The sequence below is a fragment of the Symphalangus syndactylus genome, chromosome 3, assembly GCF_028878055.3.
Source record: "Symphalangus syndactylus isolate Jambi chromosome 3, NHGRI_mSymSyn1-v2.1_pri, whole genome shotgun sequence".
NCBI classification, from domain to species: domain Eukaryota; kingdom Metazoa; phylum Chordata; class Mammalia; order Primates; family Hylobatidae; genus Symphalangus; species Symphalangus syndactylus.
The window spans coordinates 86,172,491-86,192,343 of NC_072425.2; the positions used below are offsets into that span (position 1 = coordinate 86,172,491).

At 44.4% G+C, this 19,853-nt stretch overlaps 1 protein-coding gene across 10 annotated transcripts in view; it reads left to right on the plus strand.

Annotated features, from left to right (window-relative positions):
* Positions 1-16,544, plus strand: part of TRA2A (transformer 2 alpha homolog) — a 99,388-nt gene extending 82,844 nt beyond the window's left edge. For 6 of the 10 annotated variants that reach the window (XM_063636321.1, XM_055272437.2, XM_063636324.1 and 3 more), the window contains 6 exons: positions 2,350-2,515; positions 6,158-6,346; positions 11,997-12,112; positions 15,094-15,222; positions 15,535-15,602; positions 15,767-16,544. In XM_063636321.1, the coding sequence (XP_063492391.1) occupies positions 2,483-2,515; positions 6,158-6,346; positions 11,997-12,112; positions 15,094-15,222; positions 15,535-15,602; positions 15,767-15,777 (546 nt within the window). In that variant the 5' untranslated portion in view covers positions 2,350-2,482 and the 3' untranslated portion in view covers positions 15,778-16,544. The remainder of the gene's footprint in view (positions 1-2,349; positions 2,516-6,157; positions 6,347-11,996; positions 12,113-15,093; positions 15,223-15,534; positions 15,603-15,766) is intronic. The other 4 variants (XM_055272438.2, XM_063636319.1, XM_063636320.1 and 1 more) reach the window with 4 other exon arrangements.
* The last annotated feature ends 3,309 nt before the right edge of the window (positions 16,545-19,853 follow it).

The following is a 19,853-nucleotide window of genomic DNA, read 5'->3' on the forward strand; positions in this document are numbered from 1 at the left end:
GTGGGTGGATCACAAGGTCAGGAGTTCGAGACCAATCTGGCCAACATGGTGAAACCCTGTCTCTCCCAAAAACGCAAAAGTTAGCCGGGCATGCTGGCAAGTGCCTGTAATCCCAGCTACTTGGGAGGCTGAGGCAGGAGAATCACTTGAACCCGGAAGGCGGAGGTTGAAGTGAGCTGAGATTGTGCCATTGCACTCCAGCCTGGGTGAAGAAGTGAGACTCTGTCTCAAAAAAAAAAAAAAAGAAATGTTACCAGTTTTGATGGGCATTTAGGTGGTTGTTGAATTAGTTTAGCAGATACTAGATTGCAGCAGGCTAAAGAAGGATTGGAAATGGAAATGATACTTAGCAGAGAGGGGAATGTAGAACTTTATGGCCCAGGCACACTGGTTTAATTGGGGAGGTCGAGGTGGGCAAATTTCTTTTTTTTTTTTTTTTTTTTTTTTTTTGAGACGGAGTCTCGCTCTGTCACCCAGGCTGGAGTGCAGTGGCGCGATCTCGGCTCACTGCAGGCTCCGCCCCCCCGGGGTTCACGCCATTCTCCTGCCTCAGCCTCCCTTGTAGCTGGGACTACAGGCGCCTGCCACTTCGCCCGGCTAATTTTTTGTATTTTTAGTAGAGACGGGGTTTCACCGTGTTAGCCAGGATGGTCTCGATCTCCTGACCTTGTGATCCGCCCGCCTCGGCCTCCCAAAGTGCTGGGATTACAGGCGTGAGCCACCGCGCCCGGCAGAGGTGGGCAAATTTCTTGAACAGGACTTCAAGACCAGCCTGGGCAACATGGCGAAACCCCGTCGCTACAAAAAAATATAAAAATTAGCCAGGCATGGTGGTGCATGCCTGTAGTCCTAGTCTGGGAAGCTGAGGTGGAAGAATTTCTTGAGCCTGGGAGAGAGAGGTTGCAGTGAGCTGAGATCACGCCACTGCACTCCAGCCTGGGCGACAAATAACTATATGGAGAAAGTAGCAGAAAATCAAAAAGGATTTTGTTTGCTTTTTGAGACAGAGTTTCACTCATGTTCCCAGGCTGGAGTGCAGTGGCACGATCTCGGCTCACTGCAACCTCCACCTCCCGGGTTCAAGCAATTCTCCTGCCTCAGCCTCCCAAGTAGCTGGAACTACAGGCATGCACCACCACGCCCAGCTAATTTTTGTATTTTTAGTAGAGACAGGGTTTCACCATGTTGGCGAGGATGGTCTCTATCTCTTGACCTCGTGATCTTCCTGCCTCGGCCTCCCAAAGTGCTGGGATTACAGGTGTGAGCCACTGCGCCCAGTTTGTTTTTTTGTTTTGTTTTGTTTTTGTTTCTTTTTAAAGAGAAATGTGGAGTCTTGCTATGTTGCCTGGACTAGACTTGTCCTCCTGGGCCCAAGTGATTTTTCTTCTTTTTTTTTTTTTGAGACGGAGTCTCGCTCTGTCGCCCAGGCGGGAGTGCAGTGGCACAATCTCGGCCCACTGCAAGCTCCGCCTCCTGGGTTCACGCCATTTCCTGCCTCAGCCTCCCGAGTAGCTGGGGCTACAGGCACCCGCCACCACGCCCAGCTAATTTTTTGTATTTTTAGTAGAGGGGTTTCACCATGTTAGCCAGGATGGTCTTGATCTCCTGACCTCATGATCCACTCACCTTGGCCTCCCAAGTTGCTGGGATTACAGGCAGGAGCCACCATGCCCGGCCCCAAGTGATTTTTCTTGCTTCATCTTTCTATGTAGCTGGGAACATAAGCACACGTCACTGCACTTAGCTAAGAATCAAAGGATTTTATTTATTTATTTATTTGAGACAGGGTCTCGTTCTGTCACCATGCTGGAGTGCAGTGGCACAATCTCGGCTTGCAACCTCCACTTCCTGGGTTCAAGTGATTCTCCTGCCTCAGCCTCCCAAGTAGCTGGAATTACAGGTGCCTGCCACCACGCCTGGCTAATTTTTGTATTTTTAGTAGAGACGAGGTTTCAACATGTTGGCCAGGATGGTCTTGATCTCCTGACCTCGTAATCTACTCACCTCGGCCTCCCAGAGTGCTGGGATTACAGGCATGAGCCACCGCACCCAGCCAGGATTTTATTTTATAGCAATAGTTGGGTTTTTGTTTTTTGTTTTTTTTAAAAAGAAGATGGGGCCTTAACATTTTTGTAAGGTTAGGTGAAAAGGGTGAATGTAGAGGGGCTTGACTGAGACCAGAGTGGAAGATGTAGTGACTTAAGTGAACCAGAGGAAGAATATCCCTTCCTCAGAAACAAGGAGGAAGGACCTGAAAATAATTAGGGATATATGTATACCTCCTTGGGAGAGGGAGGGACTTTAGCCATTTTGTTTCAGTATTTTTACCTAAATGTATTTCTCTCAAAGGTCGAGGTCAAGGAGACATTCTCATAGACGTTACACTCGATCCAGATCCCACTCTCACTCTCATAGGAGACGATCTCGAAGTAGATCATATACACCAGAATACCGGCGGCGAAGGAGCCGAAGCCATTCTCCAATGTCTAACCGGAGAAGACATACTGGCAGCAGGGTATGTGGTTTATAAAAGTTAATGAAGACTTATTTTCTCTTTCCTGTGTTTAGTCATGGCATATCTTGCTTTTAGAGGAGCTTGGCCATTGTTTAGAAGTGATACTCTGGAAACATCCTTAATAAGCTGCTTTAGCTTTCACAGTAAAGGAAATGCCACCATCTTTCATAAGCTTACCATGTTTTATGACAAAGAATGCAAAGGAAGTATATTTTCCTTTTTTTAGACAAAGTCTTACTCTGTCTCCCAGGCTGGAGTGCAGGGGTGCAATTTCGACTCACTGCAGCCTTAGCCTCCTGAATAGCTGGGGTTGCAGGTGTGTGCCACCACACCCGGCTAATTTTTGTATTTTTAGAAATGGGGTTTCTTGGGAGGCCGAGGCGGGCGGATCACGAGGTCAGGAGATCGAGACCACGGTGAAACCCCGTCTCTACTAAAAATACAAAAAAATTAGCCAGGCATGGTGGCGGGCGCCTGTAGTCCCAGCTACTCGGAGAGGCTGAGGCAGGAGAATGGCGTGAACCCGGGAGGCGGAGCTTGCAGTGAGCCGAGATTGCGCCACTGCACTCCAGACTGGGCGACAGAGTGAGACTCCGTCTCAAAAAAAAAGAAAAAAAAAGAAATGGGGTTTCACCATGTTGGCCTGTCTGGTCTCGAACTCCTGACCTCAGGTGATCCACCTGCCTTGGCCTCCCAAAGTGCTGGGGTTACAGGTGTGAGCTACCGTGCCTGGCCGGGAGTATATTTTTCTTTTCATGACGTTTGAGTAAAAAGGAGATGAAGGCTGGGCGTGGTGGCTCACACCTGTAATCCCAGCACTTTGGGAGGCCAAAGGGGGTGGATCAACTGAGGTCAGGAGTTGGAGACCAGCCTGGCCAACATGGTGAAACCCCATCTCTGCTAAAAATACAAAAATTAGCCAGGCGTGGTGGCTTACACCTGTAATCCCAACTACTTGAGAGGCTGAGGCTGGAGAATACCTTGAACCCCGGGAGGCGGAGGTTGCAGTGAGCCGAGATTGTGCCACTGTATTCCAGTCTGGCCTGGGAGACAGAGTGAGACTCTGTCTCAAAAAAAAAAAAAAAAAAAGGGAGATGAAATTTGGGAAGAAATATGTTCCGGCCGGGTGCAGTGGCTCACGCCTGTAATCCCAGCACTTTGGGAGGCCAAGGCGGGTGGATCACGAGGTCAGGAGATCGAGACCATGGTGAAACCCCGTCTCTACTAAAAATACAAAAAATTAGCTGGGCACGGTGGCGGACGCCTGTAGTCCCAGCTACTCGGGAGGCTGAGGCAGGAAAATGGTGTGAACCCGGGAGGCAGAGCTTGCAGTGAGCCAAGATCAGCCTGGGTGACAGAGCGAGACTCCGTTTCAAAAAAAAAAAAAAAAAAAAAAAAAGAAAGAAATATGTTCCAAGAATTCAAGTGAAAAGCATAAGCTGAGTTGGGAATACTGGGATATGTTCAAAGTTTTATGATGGGGTAAGGGGGTCAAAGAAATATTAAAAACTTTGTAGTAATCATAGCTAACACTTTTATTCAGTACACTTAAAGCTCTTAACATTTCTGTGAGGCAAGTTATGTTATAGATAAAAAAATTGAGTCTTGGATGTATGACATTGAAGGAGTTTTGGTTTTGGTTTAGTTTTTGCTAACTGGCAGTCTAGGTTTCAACCAAGCAGCCGGGCTCTAAAGTTTGTAGAGCATGTTTGCATGCTGTACTGTGCTTCTCCCACAGGATACTAACTTAAACTGTGGTGGAGCGTGTCATTTAATGTTTTGAAATCTGTAAATTTATTTCTAAAATCTGGATTGTGGGAACACTGAAAGAATATCCTTGCTAAAGAATGAAAATGGGCCAGGCATATTGGCTCACGCCTGTAATCCCAACTACTTGGGAGGCTGAGATGGGAGGATTCCCTGAGCCCAAGGAGGCCAAGGCTGCAGTGAGCCATGATCAGGCCGCTAAACTCCAGCTCGGGCAAGAGAATGAGACCCTGTCTCAGAAAAAAAAAAAAAGAAAATGGAGGAGAGAGGGTCTAAATCAACAATTACAGATGAAGTCAGATTAAGTACAAATCTGTAAGGGATGTAAAGCATTTGAATAAACTAGAAAGATGGTATTAAACTGAGGATACTTTTTTTTTTGAGATGGAGTTTCGCTCTTTTAAAAAGTAAAGTTTCTTCAGAGAGATTTTCTTCCCCATCTAATTAGAAGTAAATAATAATAACTTCTCTTAGAAGCAAAATTTATTCAAAGACCTGTGCTAACATTCTTAAATATCTGCTTAGGCCGGGTGGGGTGGATCACCTGAGGTTGGGAGTTCGAGACCAGGCTGACCAACATGGAGAGACCCCATCTCTACTAAAAAATACAAAATTAGCTGGGGGTGGTGGTGCATGCCTGTAATCCCATCTACTTGGGAGGCTGAGGCAGGAGAATGGCTTGACCTCGGGAGGTGGAGGTTGAGGTGAGCCAAGATCGCACCATTGCCCTCCAGCCTGGGCAACAAGAGTGAAACTCCATCTCAAAAAAAAAAAAAAAAAAAAAAAATCTACTAGCCGTAATAAAAAAATCAATGTACTTTATGTTCTTAGCTCCCACAATTTAGCCTAAATATTTGCCCTAACATGCTTATACTGGTCCAAACAAGCATTAAGTCATAGCCTGTTCCTCTTCCTTATTTAAAGGTGTTTTTACCTTTCTCAACATTCCACAAGTTACTTCCTCCTTCCTTTGTTCTCCTCTGCCTTTGCCTCTTTTAAAAAGTTCTAAGTTACTAGAGGGGCTTGACTGAGACCAGAGTGGAAGATGTAGTGACTTAAGTGAACCAGAGGAAGAATATCCATTCCTCAGAAACAAGGAGGAAGGACCTGAAAATAATTGGGTCCTGTATTAGACAAATACAGAATGTGAAGTCCCATTCTAGCCAATAAAAAACACAACAGTAAGGTAGACACGTCAGATTATAAATGACCCTGTCTCCTTTGTTCAGTGTACTCTTGTGACAAAACTGCTGACAAGTGTACCCTTTCTACAGAAAATAAAAATGGCCTTACTAAAAAAATGGATGTTCAAGTGCTATTTCTTTACAACACCGAGAAACAAACATTTCTAACACTCTTGTCGCCTAGGCTGGAGTGCGATGGCGCGATCTTGGTTCACTGCAACCTCCATCTCCCGGATTCAAGCGATTCTCCTGCCTCAGCCTCTGGAGTAGCTGGGATTACAGGCGCCCGCCACCATGCCCGGCTAATTTTTGTATTTTTAGTAGAGATGGGGTTTCACCATGTTGGCCAGGCTGGTCTCGAACTCCTAACCTCAGGTGATCCACCCACCTCAGCCTCCCAAAGGCTGGGATTACAAGATTTTTAGGATACATTATGAACATTGCTGGGCTGGAGAGTAAGAACATTTTAATTCAGGCTATAGACAGAAAGCATATCCCAAAGAAGGCCTTGGGTGTACTGTGAATTGTAAAATATAGCTCATCTGCTCTAGTTCTCTTAAAATCTTATCTCCAAATTACTAGAAACAATATATTGATTGTGTATTAGATGAGGTGTTCTAAACAAAGTATTTCTGTGTTTCTTTAATTTTAATTTTAATTTGGAGTTTTAAATAATATTTTTATTCAATAGGCAAATCCAGATCCCAACACTTGCCTTGGAGTGTTTGGCCTCAGTTTGTACACAACAGAGAGAGATCTTCGTGAAGTATTTTCTCGATATGGACCATTGAGTGGTGTCAATGTGGTTTATGATCAGCGAACTGGGCGATCTCGAGGATTTGCTTTTGTGTATTTTGAGAGAATAGATGACTCAAAGGAGGTAAATTTGTCTTTTATATGCCTGATTATAGTACTGAATTAGTGTGAAAAGTTAACAGACTTTTATTTCTGTAAACATGGCATCCTTTTTTCTTTCTTTTTTTTTTTTTTTTTTTTTTGTTTTTTTTATAAAGATAGGATCTTGCAGCCAGGTGTGGAGGCTCATGCCTGTAATCCCAGCACTTTGGGAGACCGAGGCGGGTGGATCACGAGGTCAGGAGATCGAGACCATCCTGGCTAACACGGTGAAACCCCGTCTCTGCTAAAAATACGAACAATTAGCCAGGCGTGGTGGCGGGCACTTGTAGTCCCAGCTACTCGGGAGGCTGAGGCAGGAGAATGGCGTGAACCCAGGAGGTGGAGCTTACAGTGAGCCAAGATGGCGCCACTGCACTCCAGCCTGGGCAACAGAGCAAGACTCCGTCTCAGAAAAAAAAAAAAAAAAAAGATAGGATCTTGCTGATTTTGCTCTGTTGCCCAGGCTGGAGTGCAGCCTCGACCTCCTGGGCTCAAGCAGTCCTCCTACCTCAGCCTCCTGAGTAGCGGAGACTACAAGTGTGGGCCACCATGCCCAGATAATTTTTTGTTGTAGAAATGAGGTCTCACTATGTTGCCCAGGCTTATCTCGAACTCCTGGCCTCAAGTGATCCTCCCAGAATGCTGGGTTTACAGGCATGAGCCATCATACATGGCCTGTTGTGTCCTTTCTAATTTTGACCTGATTCAAACTCTGCCTCTCAGTGTTAACAATTGGAGTGACCACAGTTTCACTTTTTTTGGTTATGCTCTCTGCTATAGGCATATCCTAGTTGAAATCTGGCTGTGTAAAGTGAGCTATATGTGTTTAAATTAATGGAAAAAGTATGTGTAAGTGTTCTCTTTTGAAGAAGCCATAATGATGCTCCAAACAGATGATTACATTAACTTTTAAAAAGTAATTCTGTGATGTTTAGGTTTGATATGTTTAATTTTGTGTCTATAGTGAGGAAGGAACTTGTTTTTCTATTCTCTAAATGTTCATTTATCAGTCTGTTCAATAATTGAAAAATAGTACATGGAAAGAATTGATAATTTTTTAGTGCTGTTCTTAACTTGCCTAACACAATGAACTAATCAATGTCAATGATTTGAAATAGTGCTATTCTAACATGTTAGATATTATAAAGGAAGTGGTAGGCTTGCTTTAAGTTTTTGCAGGGAGTCTTGCTGTGTTGCTTAGGCTGGTCTCGGAACAACTCCTGGCCTCAACTGTTCCTCCTGCCATGGCCTCCCAAGGTACTAGAATTACTGATGTGAGCCACCATACCTGGCCTAGGCTTACTTACTCTTTACTAAAAGTTGATAGTAATTGATTTAGAAAATTGCATTTTAAGGAATTTGAAGCTCAGTACTTTTAGTTTTATTAGACCTTCTATCTTTTAAATTAAAATATATATATTCATATATATCTGGAAGTTTTATTAGACCTTAATAATCAGGCTATTTTTCTTTTTTTTTTTTGAGACGGAGTCTTGGTCTGTCGCCCAGGCTGGAGTGCAGTGGCGCGATCTCGGCTCACTGCAAGCTCCACCTCCCGGGTTCATGCCATTCTCCTGCCTCAGCCTCCCGTGTAGCTGGGACTACAGGCACCCGCCACCACGTCCAGCTAATTTTTTGTATTTTTAGTAGAGGCGGGGTTTCACTTTGTTAGCCAGGATGATCTCAATCTCTTGACCTCGTGATCTGCCTGCCTCAGCCTCCCAAGGTGTTAGGATTACAGGCGTGAGCCACCGCGCCTGGCCAAGTCAGGCTATCTTTCAAAAACAGTAAGTTCTTGGCATCTGGTGGGTAGAAGCCAGGAACACTGCTAAATAACCATACAGTACACAAGCTGGCACCCCATAACATGGAATCAGGTTCAAAATGTCAATAGTGCTAAGGTTGAGAAACCCCGGATAACTCTTAACAAACTAGTACTTTAATTTTTAAGTCATTTATGTCACAGGCAGTTTAATACCTTAATTTGTCAGTATTATGACTTTTTTTTTTTTACTGTTACATATTTGTGATTTATATATTCCTTTTCTCAAGAGATACAGCTTATCAATTTAGAAATACTAGGATATCTGAGCTGAAGTAAAAGTTGCAAAATGCAAGCCAGAACAGTTTAATTTTTGTTATTATTATTATTATTTTTTTTTTTTTTTTTGAGATGGAGTCTCGCTCTGTCACCCAGGCTGGAGTGCAGTGGCGTGATCTCGGCTCACTGCAAGCTCCGCCTCCCGGGTTCACGCCATTCTCCTGCCTCAGCCTCTGCGAGTAGCTGGGACTACAGGTGCCCGCCACCACGCCCGGCTAATTTTTTGTATTTTTAGTAGAGACGGGGTTTCACTGTGGTCTCGATCTCCTGACCTCGTGATCCGCCCGCCTCGGCCTCCCAAAGTGCTGGGATTACAAGCGTGAGCCACCGCGCCCGGCCTTATTATTATTATTTTTTAATGTGAAACGTGTTTATCTCTTGATTCCACCTCCCCCCTTCCACTTCTGGATAAAACTAAAATGGCAGGCCGGGCACAGTGGCTCACACCTTGTAAGCCCAGCACTTCGGGAGGCTGAGGTGGGTGGATCACCTGAGGTCAGGAGTTCAAGACCAGCCTGGCCAACATGGTGAAACCCCGTCTCTACTAAAAATACAAAAATTAGCCAGGCATTGTGGCAAGCACCTGTAATCCCAAGCTACTCAGGAGGCTGAGGCAGGAGAATTGCTTGAACCTGGGAGGCGGAGGTTGTAGTGAGCTAAGTTTGTGCCACTTCACTCCAGCCTGGGCAACAGAGTGAGACTCCACTTCATTTCAAAAAGAAAAAAAAAAAAAAAGCTTAACTGGCAACTTTAAAGACAGGAGCAGTTACTTAGTGGCAGGGTTAGAAGTTCCTTTTAGTTCACTAGGTGACAGTATGTTACTTAAGGAGCGGGATGACTAGGCTTGTCAGCTAAATCGCAGTTTCTCTTTTCGGTTGCCCAGGCTGAATTCTCAGCTAACACAGGCATGTTGTATGGTTTCTTCTCTATGGCTGAGACTGCCTCCAGTCTTTAGGGACAGGCAATCCGAAGTGATGTGATTTTTTTTCTTTTTTTGTTGTTGTTTGTTTTTGTTTCTGTTTTTTTTTGGAGATGAGGTCTTGCTCTTTGCCCTGTCGCCTAGGCTGGAGTGTGGTGGCACGATCTCAGCTCACTGCAACTTCCGCCTCCCAGGCTCAAGTGATCCTCCCACCTTAGCCTCCCGAGTAGCTGGGACAACAGGTGTGCACCACCATGCCTGGCTAATTTTTGTATTTTTTTGGTAGAGACGGGGTTTTGCCCCATTGCCCAGGCTAGCCTCAAACTCTGGACCTCAAGCGATCTGCCCTCCTTGGCCTCCCCAAAGTGCCAGGATTACAGGCATGAGCCACTTCGCTTGGCTAAAGTGATTTTTCTTTTTTTTTTGAGACGGAGTCTTGCTCCGTTGCCAGGCTGGAGGGCAGTGGCACAATCTTGGCTCACTGCAACCTCTGCCTCCCGGGTTCAAGCAATTCTGCCTCAGCCTCCCGAGTAGCTGGGACTACAGGTGCATGCCACCACACCCAGCTAATTTTTGTATTTTTAGTAGAGATGGGGTTTCACCATGTTGGTCGGGATGGTCTTGATCTCTTGACACCTCATGATCCACCCATCTTGGCCTCCCAAAGTGCTGGGAGTACAGGTGTGAGCCATTGTGCCCGGCCTAAAGTGATTTTTAAAATCTTTTTAAAATTTGTATTCCTTTTTGACTAACTTTTCCCTGATTCTGAAAATTTCACTGAAGTGTCAAAGTTATTAATGTGCATATGGTGAAGATAATAATAGAAGCTCCTCACCCTGTTTTAGTAAGAAGTACTTACAGATTTTGTGTGTGTTTTTGGGGGGGGGTGCTTAGGATGGGGTGGGGGGAGATCAACTTAGAGAATTTTGATTTTTGGAACTTCAAATGGAAGATGTGTTAAATTTGTTGCAGCTTTGCTTTTGCAGACATTTATGTGATGTAAAGTTCTTTTTAAAAATTGGACCGGGTGTGGTGGCTCATGCCTCTAATCTCAGCACTTTGGGAAGAGGATTTACTTGAGCCCAGGAGTTTGAGACCAGCCTGGGGAAACATAGGGAGACTTGGTCTCTACAAATATATGTATGTGTGTGAGAGAAAAGGAAAAAAAATTGTCCCAGCAACAAATAATACTCTGAGGTCTTTTCAAAGAGACCAAAGAGACATCTCTTATCTTCAAGAATTAGGCTGTGCAAGGTGGCTCATGCTATTTGGGAGGCTGAGGTGGGAAGGTCCCTCGAGGCCACGAGTCAGGAGACCAGCCTGGGCAACATTGAGATCTTGTCTCTACAAAAATAAATGCATGCAGGCCAGGTGTGGTGGCTTACGCTCGTAATCCCAGCACTTTGGGAGGCCGAGGTGGGCGGATCACGAGGTCAAGAGATCGAGACCATCCTGGCCAACATGGTGAAACCCCATCTCTACTAAAAATACAAAAAATTAGCTGGGCATGGTGGTGCATGCCTGTAGTCCCAGCTACTTGGGAGGCTGAGGCAGGAGAATCGCTTGAACCCGGGAGGCAGAGGCTGCAGTGAACCGAGGTCATGCCATTGCACTCCAGCCTGTGCAACAAGAACGAAACTTGGTCTCATAAATAAATAATAAAATGCAATCCATTGAATGGAATACTGTTTAGACCCCTTCTCTACCAAGAATTTTTGTTTTAATTAGCCGGGCATGGTGGCACAAACCTGTGGTCCTAGCTACTTAGGAGACTAAGGCTGGAGGATTGCATAAGCTGAGAAGTTTGAGGCCACAGTGAACTATGATCTTGTCACTGCCAGCCTGGGCAATGGAGTGAGACCCCCCCCTTTTTTTTAATGATTAGTTTATGGGGCACTCTTACGGGGAAATATTTGTGGATACATAAAGATTGTGTAGTTTTTATTAGTTTATTATACTTTTATTAGTTCAGTCTCAGTAAAAGGCTGAAAGGCATTACCATAAATTTGTTCTTGTCTGTTTATATCATTTCTTCTTGGCTCCTCACTGAGTCTTAATCAGTATACTAGACTGCAAACTAAAGAATAAGATTGGGGGCAGGTTATAAAAAGAATGTGTATAAAGCTTAGCAAACCCTTTTTAATGTTCTGAAATCAGTCTTTGTAAGTGAAATCGCTGGAGACTAGAAAGTATGAAGTGGCATTCTACCTGGGCAACCTACAAGAAGTTTAGCTTGAAAAGACTTCAGTCTCCGCTCCCCTGTTGATCTCATGGAGTGGGTAATGGGAATTGAACCAGAACTGGAAAATTATTTAGGAAAGTTTGTTAACTATTCTTTGCTGATCTCATGGAGTGGGGAATGGGAATTGAACCAGAACTGGAAAATTATTTGGGAAAGTTTATTAACTACTCTTTCTGCTGAGTAAATTAAAATGTGTTCTGGACGTTGTTGAGGTCTAGAATTGTCTACACAATGCCCTGTACAAGCTACACTGCTGTCATTTTCAAAATCAGGAGTTTATTTGGATTACATGTACTTTGTGCTTAATTTTAAGTAATGATTACTTCAAGACTGGTGAATTATACGTGACTTTTTGTGCCTATTCTTTCTAGGCTATGGAAAGGGCAAATGGAATGGAGCTGGATGGTAGAAGAATTCGGGTGGATTATTCTATCACCAAGAGAGCGCACACACCAACACCAGGCATCTACATGGGCAGACCAACTCAGTAAGAGTTCAAGTTTCCTAAGCTAAACTATGAAATCCACCAGAAATATGTGCAAAATTTTGATTACTGAGAAACTTTTTTCCTATAATTAGAATTGATTTTGGCAAGGGGGTTGGGTTTGGAACATACATGGTCTCACTCTGTGGCCCAGGCTGGGCTGCTGTGGCGCCATCTCAGCTCACTGCAACCTCTGCTTCCTGGGTCAAGCAGTCCTCCCACCTCAGCCTCCCAATTAGCTGGGACTATAGGCATGTGCCACCACGCCCAGCTAATTTTTGTGTTTTTTGTAGAGATGGGGTTTTGCCATGTAGGATTTTGCCTTGTTGCCCAGGCTGGTCTTGAAATTCTGGGCTGAAGTGATCTGCCCGCCTTGGCCTCCCAAAGTGTGGGATTGCAGGTATGAGCCACTGTGGCAGGATAGAGTTGAAAGTTAAATACGTTTTTTTTTTTGTTTGTTTGTTGGTTTTGTGTTTTAGAGATAAGATTTCACTATGTTGTACAGGCCGGTCTTGAACTCGTGGGCTCAAGCAATCCACCTGCCTCAGCCAGTCTTTTTTTTTTTTTTTTTTTTTTTTTGGTATTTTTAGTAGAAACGGGGTTTCACTGTGTTAGCCAGGATGGTTTTGATCTCCCGACCTCGTGATCCACCCGCCTCAGCCTCCCAAAGTGCTGGGATTACAGGTGTGAGCCACCGCACCCAGCCAGCCAGTCTTTTTATTTTTACACATGTATGTTTGAGGAACAGGTTAAATTAAAACTATCAAAAGTACATCCTGGCTTTTTTTTTTCCCCAAACCTGGCTCAGCTCTTTGTACTGTACAAGGAGAAAAATTATTGAATACTAGAAAAATATCATTTGCTGTTTAAATACTGATTCTCTTTTTGTTTTTTTTTTGTTTTGTTTTTTTGTTTGTTTTCTTTTTTTTTTTTTTTGAGATGGAGTCTCGCTCTGTCGCCCACGCTGGAGTCCAGTGGCGCGATCTCGGCTCACTGCAAGCTGTCTCCCAGGTTCACGCCATTCTTCTGCCTCAGCCTTCCAAGTAGCTGGGACTACAGGTGCCCGCCACTGCGCCCGGCTAATTTTTTGTATTTTTAGTAGAGACGGGGTTTCACCGTGTTAGCCGGGATGGTGTCTCAATCTCCTGACCTCATGATCTGCCTGCCTCGGCCTCCCAAAGTGCTGGGATTACAGGCGTGAGGCACCACGCCCATCCCTCTTTTTGTTCTTATGTGACCTGGGGAAGTCTCTGTATAAGACAGATTTTATTGATTTTAGCATTTGTTAAACATATTAAAAGATTCCACAGTAGGCCGGGCACAGTGGCTCAACACCTATAATCCCAGCACTGGGAAGTCAAGGTGGGTGGATCACTTGAGCCCAGGAGTGTGTGACCAGCCTGGACAACATGGTGAAATCCCATCTCTCCTAAAAACATACAAAAATTAGCTGGGCGTGGTAGCAGGCACCTGTAGTCCTAGCTACTCAGGAGGCTGAGGTGGGAGGATTGCTTCAGCCTGAGAAGCAGAGTTTACAGTGATGTTGCGCCTCATAAGCAAAAGAATAAGATTGGGGGTAGGTTATAAAAAGAACGTGTAGCACCTTGTGAGCAACTTTGGCTCGCTGTATCTTCTTCCTGGGCCATAGCAATCCTCCCACCTCAGCCTCCAAAATAGCTGGGACTGCATGTGCATGCCACCATGCTAGTTTTTTTGTTTTAAAGAGAGAAGGGCTCTCTTTAGAGAGGTCTCATTACATTGCCGGGGTGGGTCTTGAACACCTGGGCTCAAGGGATTCACCCACCTTGAGTTCCCAGTGCTGAGATTACAGGCATTAGCCATTGTACCCCAGTCTAATGTGTAGTGGCTCACACCTGTAATCTCAGCACTTTGGGAGGCTGAGGCAGGCAGATCACTTGAGGCTGGGAGTTCAAGACCATCCTGGGCAACATGGCAAAAACCCTGCTTCTACTAAAAAAGAATACAAAAATTAGCCAGGTGTGGTGGCACATGCCTGTAATCCCAGCTACTCGGGAGCTGAGGCACAGGAATCACTTGAACTTGGGAGGCGGAGGTTGCAGTGAGCCTGGGCGACAGAGTGAGACTCTTTCTCAAAAAAGAAAAAAACATAAGTAGGGGTTTTGATAATGTTTTTAAATATACAACCCTCCTGGCTGGCTCGCGATATTCATTGGCCAGGCGCAGTGGCTCACACCTGTAATCCCAGCACTTTGGGAGGCCAAGGCGGGTGGATCACGAGATCAGGACCACGGTGAAATCCTGTCTCTACTAAAAATACAAAAAATTAGCTGGGTGTGGTGGCGGGCGCCTGTAGTCCCAGCTACTCAGGAGGCTGAGGCAGGAGAATGGCATGAACCCGGGAGGTGGAACTTGCAGTGAGCCGAGATCACACCACTGCACTCCAGCCTGGGCGACAGAGCAAGACTCCGTCTCAAAAAAAAAAAAATAAAATATACAACCAAAGGCAGTATTCACAGAGGTATTTCTTGGGAATAAAAGAAGGAATATAGTCATTCCTTGGTATTCTCTTTGGTGTCCAGAGTTAGTTACTTTAAAATTCTTGGTGTTTATTGCCTTTTAGTCACAGGGATACACCTTTTATTCATTTATTTATTTATTTACCAGTCTCATTTAGCAGTAGGGATGCATCTTAGCATTTTTATACTGCTGCTCCACACAGTGCTTCATCATTTCAATTTGTTGGAAAGATTTTGATTTGAGTAGTGCATTAGTAGAAGAGCAGTTAAGAGTTTTGAGAGTTTTGTGAAGCCCTTGGTTATGTATGTAGTTGAATAAGGCAAACCAGAATACCATAGGAGTCAGTAAAATGAGATACGGAGGCAATTTATCATGAAAGGGATGTTCTTTCTCACTTTTCTCTTTTTTAAGCCATTCAGTTTGTATTAAAGTGTCCTGGAAAGTAGTCATTCACACTAATGCAGAATTTTTACATTTTTATGCAGTAGTGGTGGTGGTGGTGGAGGAGGCGGCGGCGGTGGAGGTGGAGGTGGTGGCAGACGTCGAGATTCTTACTATGATAGAGGATATGATCGTGGGTATGACAGATACGAAGACTATGATTACCGGTACAGGTAATGTTTTAACTTGAGCTTTCTGTTCTAAATTAGATGATAGTAGTGTTACTTTGCACTTTTATGTTGGATACATATGAATAAAAACTTGATTTTTAAAATAGATTATATATGATGCTTTGGGAACAGAAGTTAGCAATCTGTATATGCCAGTATTTTTTTGTGCTATATACTTTTCTCTTTGGCACAAAGAGAACTTAAGTAGTTATCACCTTCGATACATTATTATTTTGAATGATGAGGAATTTTTATTTTAATCTGCCTCAGTGGAGTGATTATATAGTATGCTAAGTAATCTTTCATTTCTTACAGAAGACGATCACCTTCTCCATATTATAGTCGATATAGATCACGATCAAGATCTCGTTCCTACAGCCCAAGTATGTGAACTTTGCTTTTTTAGCATTAAAAACCTCATTTCTAATTAATGGCTTACTTTAGAATATTAGAGTATAAGGTGGAAGGTGGCAGTTAATAGTTGGAAAAATATGAGGCAAATTAAACTATAATTGTTAACTTTTTTTTTTTGCTTTTTCTCTTTTAGGACGCTATTGATAACGGAATGGTTGCAATTAAGGACATTTTTTTTCCTCTTTATTTTCTTTTCAATTCTGAGATGTCCCCAGGCTTTGGATTCTTCCTACTCCTTAAGAAAAACACTTTGGTTTATTTAGCATCTACACTTTTGTCAATTGTGTTGCTGTTTTTCACCCCTTTTATTATACTCTTAAAGATGTAATTGTCATTTTGAGCAGTTAAACATCTTGAGTATAAAAAGAATCCCAATGTTATGCTTTGTAAATTTTTTTGCTTTTACCTAGATAAACTTCTAGCTAATCAAATAAGGAAAGAAACTGTCTTTTTAAAGCTTCTTTTGTGTTAGATAGTGTATTAGAGATCTGCATTTATCATGAGCTCTTTTTTTTTTTTTAACTTTATTTTCGGGAAAGTAACACATGAAGTAGTTCAGTCATGTCAGGTTTGTCTGGGGTGGAATGGAACAGTCAGGTAGTTGAAAGTTTTTTTTTTTTTTTTGAGATGAAAAGCTTGTGAACTCCTGTAAAACATGCTGTATTTGAAATACATCTGTTAAAACTTAAAAACTAAAGTGTGATTTTTTTTGTTGTTGTTAAATTTATTGAAGTTTATTCCCTTAATCAGTGAAGGACAACCCTTATTTATTACCTAGAGCAGTTGTATAATTTGCTGTTAGAAATTTTGGTATTGGGACAGTGGATAAGCAGGTTATCATATAGCATAGAATTCTTAAAAGATACATGTGGGGAAAAGTAGTCTCAAATAAAAGCTAATTTCTTTGAAAATGGGATTGTCTCTTTATTGTGGTACAATGGAGAAATATGATTGATTGAGGAACTGGTCCTTCCTTTTCCCTCACATCCCCCCAGTGTGTATTTATACGAAAGTTTACCCATCCTGAGTTTTAATTTCCCAATATTTCTCATTTTTAAAAATATTTTTTCTTACACTAGAATGTTATTCCTTGTCTTTCTTTGGTTCTTTTAAAACCCTTGTTTTTCTCTTTTGAGGGAGACCAAATTGTAAATATTGAGAATATTCAGTACTAGCACCATGCTGAAGGAAAGATAGGTAGCTAATACCTTTTTTTTTTTTTTTGAGACGGAGTCTTGCTCTGTCCCCCAGGCTGGAGTGCAGTGGTTGGTGCCATCTTGGCTCACTGCAAGCTCCGCCTTCCGGGTTCACACCATTCTCCTGCCTCAGCCTCCCGAGTAGCTGGGACTACAGGCGCCCGCCACCACGCCCAGCTAATTTTTTGTATATTTAGTAGAGACGGGGTTTCACCATGTTAGCCAGGATGGTCTCGATCTCCTGACCTCGTGATCCACCTGCCTCGGCCTTCCAAAGTGCTGGGATTCCAGATGTGAGCCACAGCACCCGGCCTTTTTTATTTTTATTTTTATTTTTTATTTTTTTTCTGAGACAGAGTCTCACTCTGTCGCCCAGGATGGAGTGCAGTGGTGTGATCTCGGCTCACTGCAAGCTCCACCTCTCTGGTTGATGCCATTCTCCTGCCTCAGCCTCCCAAGTAGCTGGGACTACAGGCACCCACCACCACGCCCGGCTGATTTTTTGTATTTTTAGTAGAGGGGTTTCACCATGTTAGCCAGGATGATCTCTATCTCCTGACCTCGTGATCCGCCCGCCTCGCCTCCCAAATTGCTGGGATTACAGGCGTGAGCCACCGCTCCTGGCCTATAGGTAGCTAATATCTTAAGAAGTCTGAATATATTCCAGTAGGAAACACACATAAATGACTGTAATGTGAAAGAAGAGGGTGTTTCAAGTGACCTTTAAAAAAACGTGTTAGGCAGCCAGGCGCAGTGGCTCACGCCTGTAATCCCAACATTTTGGGAGGCCGAAGCGGGCGGATCACGAAGTCAGGAGATTGAGACCATCCTGGTTAACACGGTGAAACCCCGTCTCTACTAAAAATACAAAAAATTAGCCAGGTGTGGTGGTGGGCGCCTGTAGTCCCAGCTACTCAGGAGGCTGAGGCAGGAGAATGGTGTGAACCCGGGAGACGGAGCTTGCAGTGAGCCGAGATCACCCCACTGTATTCCAGCCTGGGCGACAGCGAGACTCTACAAAAAAATGGTGTTAGGGGCCAGGCTTGGTGGCTCATGCCTGTAATCCCAGCACTTTGGGAGGCCGAGGTGGGCGGATCACCTGAGCTCAGGAGTTCAAGACCAGACTGGCCAACGTGGTGAAACCCTGTCTCTACTAAAAATACAAAAAGTAGCTGGGTGTGGTGGCACTCACCTGTAATCACAACTACTCAGGAGGCAGAGGCAGGAGAATCGCTTGAACCCGGGAGGTGGAGGATGCAGAGCCAAGATCACACCACTGCAGTCCAGCCTGGGTAAGAGTGAGACTCCATCTCCAAAAAAAATAAGGGGGGGTGGGGGGTTTAGGGCCAGACGTCATGGCTCATGCCTGTAATTCCAGCAGTTTCAGAGGTTGAGCAGGTGGATCACTTGAGGTCAGGAGTTCGAGACCAGCCTGGCCAAAGTGGTCTTGAAAGAAAAGGTATTAGGGGATTGAAGCCTCAGACATCTTTTGTTCTGTTTGAAACAGGGTCTCTGTCACCCAGGCTGGAGTTCAGTGGTGTGTTCTTGGCTCACTGCAACCTCTGCCTCCCAGGCTGAAGCAATCCTCCCACCTTGGCCTCCCACAGTGCTGGGATTATGGGCATGAGCCACCATGCCCAGCTAGACATCTTTATTTAAAAGCTTACTTTTTGAAAGACTTGTCCTTTTTAAATAATACATTTATTATTTTAAAATTATTTTAAGTAATTAAATTTTGCGACTAGGGAACCGAGCGCAGTCAAGTGCACCTATGGTCACAGCTACTTGGAACACTGAGTCAGGAACATTGCTTGAGGCCAGGAATTCAAGGCTGCAGTGTGCTATTACGATTGTGCCTGTGAATAACCACTGCACTCCACCTGGGCAACATAGTGAGAACCCTGTCTCTAATAATAATAAAGGTTTGGTTTGGCTTTAATAATAAAAAGAACCTATAGTTTTAAATAGAACATTGTTGACTATATGAGTACTTTAAAAGACAAGCAGTATATCAACACTGAAAACATTAGCCGCAATCTGGAAGACAGGTTTTTTGTTTGTTTGTTTCTGTTTTTGAGACGGAGTCTCACTCTGTCAGCCAGGCTGGAGTGCAGTGGCACAATCTTGCCTCACTGCAAGCTCTGCCTCCCGGGTTCACGCCATTCTCCTGCCTCAGCCTCCCTGGTAGCTGGGACTACAGGCGCCCTCCACCACGCCTGGCTAATTTTTTTTTTTTTTTTGTGTGTTTTTAGTAGAGACAGGGTTTCACCGTGTTAGCCAGGATGGTCTCCATCTCTTGACCTCGTGATCCACCTGCCTCGGCCTCCCAAAGTGCTGGGATTACAGGCGTGAGCCACTGCGCGCAGCCTGTTTGTTTTTTTTGAGATATAGTTTCACTCTTGTTGCCCAGGCTGGAGTGCAATGGCGCGATCTCAGCTCACCACAACTCCGTCTCCCGGGTGCAAGCAATTCTCCTGCCTCAGCTTCCCAAGTAGCTGGGATTACAGGCATGCGCCACCACCCCAGCTAATTTTATATTTTTGGTAGAGATGAGGTTCCTCCATGTTGGTCAGGCTGGTCTTGAACTCCCGACCTCAGGTGATCCGCCCGCCTCGGCCTCCCAAAGTGCTGGGATTACAGGCGTGAGCCACCACGCCCAGCCTGGAAGACAGTCTTTATTAAGACAGTAGGCTGGGTACAGTGGCTCACGCCTGTAGTCCCAGCACTTGGGAGGCCAGGGCGGCTGGATCACCTGAGGTCGGGAGTTCAAGACCAGCCTGACCAACATCGAGAAACTCCATCTCTACTAAAAATTCAAAAATTAGCCAGGCATGGTGGCGAGTGCCTGTAATCCCAGCTACTTGGGAGGCTGAGGCAGGAGAATGGCGTCAACCAGAGTGGCGGAGCTTGCAGTGAGCTGAGATCGCACCACTGCACTCCAGCCTGGGCAATAGAGTGAGACTCTGTCTCAGAAAACAAAACAGAACCAAAAAAAAGCTTACCTTTTGGGCTGGGCATGGTGGC